At 47.9% G+C, this 6812-nt stretch overlaps 1 protein-coding gene across 1 annotated transcript in view; it reads left to right on the top strand.

The window, feature by feature from the left end:
• Nucleotides 1-794, top strand: part of LOXHD1 (lipoxygenase homology domains 1) — a 131811-nt gene extending 131017 nt beyond the window's left edge. Inside the window, 1 exon segment of the mRNA XM_008640947.2 lies at nt 69-794. Coding sequence (XP_008639169.1) covers nt 69-549 — 481 coding nt within the window. The 3' untranslated portion in view covers nt 550-794.
• Nucleotides 795-6812: the final 6018 nt, after the last annotated feature.

Below are 6812 nucleotides of genomic sequence, written 5' to 3' on the forward strand. Positions count from 1 at the left end.
TTCTCAACTATTTGCCCCACAAAGTGGCTGCCCACACCATTAACCTGCTGCCGATTTCCCCGTGACAGGTACTTTTTCAGGTGCAATGTGAAAATCCCTCTGCGATACAAGAGGCGAGACTACAAAGTCTTTGAGTGTGCCAAGGTCACCGAGAGCTTCGCCAGCAAAGCCCGGAGCTTGGTGCCAGTCAAATACGAAACCATCGTGGTCACAGGCTTCGAGAAGGGCGCGGGCACCGATGCCAACGTGTTCATCACCATCTATGGCCTGAATGGGGACTCAGGAAAGCGGGCGCTGAAGCAGAAGTTCAGGAACCTCTTTGAGCGAGGCAAAACCAACAGGTTTTACCTGGAAACGCTGGATATGGGGGAGCTGAAAAAGGTCCGGATTGAGCACGACAACAGCGGCCTGGCTCCAGGCTGGCTGGTGGAGCCGGTGGAGATCACCAACTCGGCCACTGGTGTCACCACCATATTTCCCTGTGGGAAGTGGCTGGATGAGAACCGGGGGGATGGGTTAATCTGCAGGGACCTTTTTCCTACTCACTGAGGAGGGCACAGCTGCAGGAGGGTTTCAGTCCCTTCAGCATGCATATATTTTTCCTCATTGTACTGTTTTATATTGCATTTTGCTTTTTAAAACACTGCCTTTTGTATTGAGAGATTTTTAGTAGCAAGACACTCTTCCTGGGTTAACATTTTGTAAGAGTAATGCTGCTTTTTTTTTTGAAAGTGCACATAAAGCTGTGAATTAAATAAATACTTTTATTGCTTACTTATGATTAAGAGCTACAACCAGCAGAGGCATAACCTGTCCTTTACCAGCTTAGATGTTTCTGCTTTCAGTGCTATGCCTTGCCAGGGCTGAGAAAACCCACTGACCTACACCACTGACGGGCTCCACTTTTAGATGAGCATAGAGGTTAAGAGAATTGAGACACTTTTATTTAAGAAAATTGAGCTTAGAGATACCAGTTTTTTCCCCACTTCTGGCAACTTCAAGCTCTGCACGTCCATACACACACATGCACACCTCCAGAAAGTATCACATGGAAAACATCAGGACTTTTCATAGGGAGTTTGGGGACCATCTGCATCCACCCAGCCAGGTTTCAAGCAGTGCATGGTGTTTTCCACCCCATGAGCTTTTTTTCTCCCCAGGGCAGACTCAGCTCCCTGGCTGAATTCCTACAACTCTGCCAAGAGCTGAGACCTATGGTTATGGCTGCCAGAGCAAAAGACCTCCCAGATAATCAATTCCACAGCAAGGAAGCTGTGCTAACTATATTCAAAGCTGACTCAGGATAATCTTACCCTACATGGCCTGAATACCAGCTCCATTTCAGAGCAGCTGCCATTCATTTTAACTTTTTTTTCCCCCTTTAATAAGGATTGCTGTTTTGTCTTTTTCTGTGGTGGAGAAGGGATTTCCTGGAGGCAGCAAGGGCCAGTGCTCCTGTCAGTGAGCTCTTCCCCGGCACTCGCATCTCTACAGGTACCAACAAGAAAATCTGTTCATAAATCATTGCTTCTAGAGCCCTGTCTCTCTCTCTAGGGAGCAAAACAGCAGGACACATACTTTGGAGGAGAAAGGAGGGTGTTAGGGCCATGGGGACCTTCCTCCTGCCCCACCCTGGAGAGAACATTCCCTCTCCCAGAAGCTGGTTTTAAACAAGCACTTTGTATGAATAGGGATCAAATGGGTCAAGAGTGGGCTCAACCCACTAAGCCCACCCACCTCACCAGTTCCTGGGTTGGGGATGATACTTTGCTGGGACCCCAGCTGGATGTGCCAGGCCACGAGGCAGGAGTTTCCCACTGCTCAATCCCTGACTGCTCATGGACAAAGGAGGCCCAGCAAAGGCTGGTGATACTGAGACAGGGTTTAGAAGCATCTTAGGGGTTCTGTCGATTGCTCACGGGTATTTGAAAGCTGCTGTAATCCACCCAAGGCCTCCCAGAGAAGTTCTGCCTTTCTGTTTTCCACAGCAGGCACTGCTGAAGAGACTTGACCTTATTCGTGGCTGTCTGTGCCAGCTCACAAACAATAGCTCAGACTAATTCGTTTTAGAAAACTTTATGGTAACTGGTGGTTTTGGAGCAGAGCAAGTTGCTTAAATGAGCCCAGTAATCAACCTCATCAGTGATCAACTACTCACTGAGAGGAATAATAATAGCAGCCTTTGCTGGCTGTGTTCTCCCTCCTCACTGCACAGTGGGGCTGCCCAGCCCTGAGCAAAGAGCTGAACAGCAGGAGGAGCAGAACAGCCTTAGGAGGGCTGGAGGTGATTGCTAGGGTCTGATTGCATCCCTGGGACCCTGCTGGGATAGGGCTTGGACTCCCTGGATAGCCAGGGGGTCCCATGAATGGAGTCTGGAGCATCTGGGTTTGCTGTTCTTGTGCAGTGTCATTGCAGTTCCCCAGCAGGTGTTTGAAGCAAAATAAGGGTCAGGCTTTTGATCTCCCTGCATTCCCTCCCACCCAAGTCTAACCAGCACAGTGAAAAAAAACCTCCTGTCAAGAGGTTTGGCCCTTTTTTAGACAAAGGCATGCTGCACTGAAATAGGAGTTTGTCCCATCGTCCGGGTGCTGTAGCCCCAGCACTTCCAGCTGGCTCCAGTCATCCCCTACTTGGTACAGGGTGGTGGAGAAGCTGGTATTAGAGCATCAGTTTAACCCCTGCCATCCCCCGGGCAAACCCACTGCACTGCTACGTACTTCCAAGGCCAGGTTAGATGGAGTTGGGAGCAACCTGTTCTAATGGAAGGTGTCCCTGCCCATGGCAGGGGGTGGGAACTGACCCTTTGAGGTCCCTTCCAGCCCAAACCATTCTGTGATCCGGTGATGATTCTGTGATTCCATGAAGATTTTATGATTCCAGCCCTGGGGAGCAGTGAGGCAGCTCCTGACCCACACACCATCCCTTCATGGGGCAAGGAGGAAAGAGAAATCCTTACCTTGCATATGAGATGTGCTCAGGACTGGGAGGAATCACATGTAGCAAGTGGCCAGAACCACGGATTGAGGCGCAGCTGAAGTGGGAATTAATATCTTCAGGCTGACCAAATCACTGTGTAGGTGGGAGATGGGTTTCTAGGTACCTGGGTTGTCATCAAATCACCTGCCATCCCTATACAGGCTTATTCAACACAAATATCCAGGCAAAGCTGGCCTGAAAAGGGCCAAGAGAGAGTTTGCTGATAGAGGCTCAGCATCTTCACTGCTCTCCGGGAAGGCAACCTTGGCAAAGCATGAAGGAACTCTGCCTTTTTCCACTGAAGACTTCAAACAAGCCCCTCGTTAGTGCAAAGCTCAGCTCCACCCTGGCTCTGGGGAATCCCTCTGTTCCTACCACTAATGCTACAGAAGTAATAAGGCAAGAGTGGAGTTTTTCCAACAGCTGGATTTGCATTAAGCTGCTAAATTCAATGCATTCTTGGCCAAGAGGAGATCTAGGGAGGAGAAAAGCCAAAATTTTCCTATTCCTGTGCCTTTTGCAGGGCTTACTCAATCTTTTCCTGCGGAGGCCAAGCATCCCAAAGCTGGTGTGTCAGGCAGATACAAAGCTCCTGCTCCCACCACCAACCTCTACCTTCTTTTCTTCCTTTTTCTTTCCTAATTGGTGGCATTTTAATGCACATTTCTTCATCCTAAAAACAATAGTGTAAATGAGAAGCGAGAGCAAAGCACAAGATTCGTACCACTCAGTGTGAGTCTTCAAAACCTGCCTGTCCCATTGCATTTGTGTTCTCCACCATTCTACAACTCTGATGAAGTGCTAAGTGTACTAAATGTAGGTTTACTAAAGCACTTGGGTGCTGCCAGTGAAAAGCATAAACAACGAATATTCAGCAGTGTTTCATGCTGAAGGACCAGTTGCTTCTTGCTGCAGGACACAGACACAGAGAATTATTTGCAAATCTCTATTAAATTGTTGCTAAGCATTTTTGGTAGCATCATGCCTACATCAACCTTAGGCTCAAGAAGGGGGAATTACAGAGAGATGTGAAGTATAATACATTCTGTATGTAGAAAATATCTTAAAATCTTCCTTTTGTCTAGAGGTCCATTTTAAACCAGAAAAGAGCTAAAAAGGAAAAAAAAAAAAGAAGAAAAAAAAAACAAACAAGAAAAAATAAATTTATTAATGGGGTTGTACAGCTCTGAGCTACAACCTGTGGGCCAGCTGCAGATTTAGACACTACAAGACACAAATAAGGGCTGAGCTTCCCGGCCCTGGGCAGCTGCTGTGGGAGCAGATGCTGGCGGTGAATAAAGGTGTTGCATCTTGGTCCGCGCTGCTGTGCCGTGATGGGCACAGTCCCTCTCCCTCCCCTGGCGGCTCATTTGCTGCTCCAGTTCTGAAACAAATCCGATTGCCATCTGCAGCACCTCTCCCAGCGCCGCCACCCTTTCGAAGGACATCAGCAGGATCTCAGCGAGAAACTGAGATTTTCCCCAGCTGGACCAGTGGGCCACTTTTAACCTGTTTTCTTGTTTCTGAGTTTCTAAAAGCTTCCTGTAACAAGAGCTTTGTGTTGTGTGAACGCGGTTCATCCCTTATGCACCTTTTGATGGATGGTGGAGGAGCCGGCAATTCCCTTCAGCTACAGGAACCAAATCTCTGTGATGAGCAGCCACTTTTCTCCAAGGCTTATTTAGTCTAATCACAAAGTCAAAGCTGGGCACTGGTTTCAGCTTTTTCAGGAGGAGCAGCTTAATCAAGAGTGGGCAGTAGCAGAGACTGGCACCATTTGTTGTGAGAGAAAACAAAAGCACAGGAGGACCTACAGAACATACTTTGCAAGATGCAAAATTAGGTGTATGACCAATTGGATTCTCCAATGGGTAGCTAAAATGACTGAAAATACCCTCAAATGTACCTGTATTAGTTTGAAGGGTTTTTTTTCTTCCAATCAGTTTCCCCTTCCTTAGTTATTAAACTAGAGACCCACACAGAACGAAATTCTTCTCCACCAGGAGGATGGAGCACCTGTTGATAGCTCTTCAGGACTTGCTAGAGATACTCTACAGGCACCATGTAATGTGTTTAGACGAGAAATTTTTCTTTAATAGGCGGTTTTCTGAAACTCTAGAAAGCAGTTTTGGTACCTGATCACTGAACTGGTGCCAGGGGACATCAGGCACAGCGATGTGCCAGGTGTGGAGAGCCTCACCTCACCTCTGCTATGGGGCTCAGCCCCCAGCAGCCTCTGCAAACCAGATGGGCAGAGTATTTTATACCCCAGCAGTGGTTCTCCTGCACACCAAAGACACAAGCAGTGAAAGAAGAATTTATTCCAACCCAAAGAGACCAGAAATGAGCAGTAAATAAAGACCAAGTGATTGCCCTGCCAGGTGGCTTCTGTGTGGCACAGGTTTATAGTTAGCAATGCAGTTTGTTTTATTAGTTATAAATAAAGTACAAAAAATCCACCAAAAGTGAATCTAAGCATTTACACAATTTCTAATGTCTTTCCATTTCTTCAATGCACTATTGCTTTAATATTAATAATAAATATTTTTCTAGCTTTCTTCTATAAAATAGTCTATGTAGCAAAATGTTGCACAGCACAACAGAACAGCAGTAGGAATACAAAAATGTGGGTGATCCTTTCACCTGCCCGGGTCATTAAAGGAGAGGGGGTTTTGTTTGCTCGCTTCTTGTTTTGCTTATCCCTCTTACAGTGACTTTGGAGAGGATGACAACCAATCCCCCTGTCCCCACACAGCTCAAAATCACAGCTCCAGGCTACAGGGGAGGAATGTTACAGAGCAGCAAGGTGAAAAACACAGGTTTAAAACCCGGGGTAAGGCAAAGTCAACAAAGCAGCGCAGCACCCTGAAGGGACAGAGAGAAAAAAATTAAGGTACTGTGATTTTGTGCCTTTCTAACCCAACAGAGAATGTCATCCAAAGCCTTTTTGTGGGGAGGATGGCTACTGGCTGAGCACATGCATCAAACCCCACTTGTCTCTCTAGACAGCCGAGTGTCTGCACTGACCGAGTGTGATTATGGCTTAAAGCTTAAAATGTTATCAGAGATTCTCTAACCTTCTTGCAAAGCTGGAACACGTGATACTCAGGAGCCTTTGGGGAAAGGGCAATGCATTGCAAGAGCGGCGCAGCCATGGCAGGACAGGGATGCTTGGACATGTCTGTTTGGGGCTGACCCCCTTCTTGGGGACAGGAGGGCTCTGGGGCACGTCCCAGCTCTACACTGGATTAAAAAGCTCCAAACTGAGGGTCCCCCCTGTACAGGAGGGATGAAACCAACTGGGTGAGATCAGTGCTAAATGCTTCTGTGCCTTGCATGTCTCAGAGCTGGGTTATAGCCAGTGCTCATGGCAGGTGTTGCAAAGAGATGGCAAATGGATCCCGTGTCCATCCCAACCGCTCTCAGCTAGACAGGGTGTCACAGGATCACAGAATGGTTTGGGCTGGAAGGGACCTTAAAGCTCAACTCGTTCCACCCCCTACCATGGGCAGAGACACCTTCCACTAGCCCAGGCTGCTCCAAGCCTCATCCAATTTGGCCTTGGACATTTCCAGGGATGGGGCAGCCAAGTCCCTCATTTCTGTTGCCTCCAAGCTCAGGCTCACCCTATTGCCTCCTTTACCCCAGCTGGGCGTACACACAGAGGGTGAAAAGAGCCAAACCGAGCACTGATAGACGCCAAAAATTACACAAACCCACCACACCTGGGCTTCCTTCCTCCAATTTTGACACAATCTGCAGAGTCTTGCATTAAAAGCATGCATTGCCCCAAGCACAGCCTTGCAGTGGGGGCGCGCTCGGTGTTCTTGCAGGG

Source organism: Corvus brachyrhynchos, unplaced genomic scaffold (genome assembly GCF_000691975.1).
Source record: "Corvus brachyrhynchos isolate BGI_N302 unplaced genomic scaffold, ASM69197v1 scaffold8, whole genome shotgun sequence".
Classification (NCBI taxonomy): Eukaryota; Metazoa; Chordata; class Aves; order Passeriformes; family Corvidae; genus Corvus; species Corvus brachyrhynchos.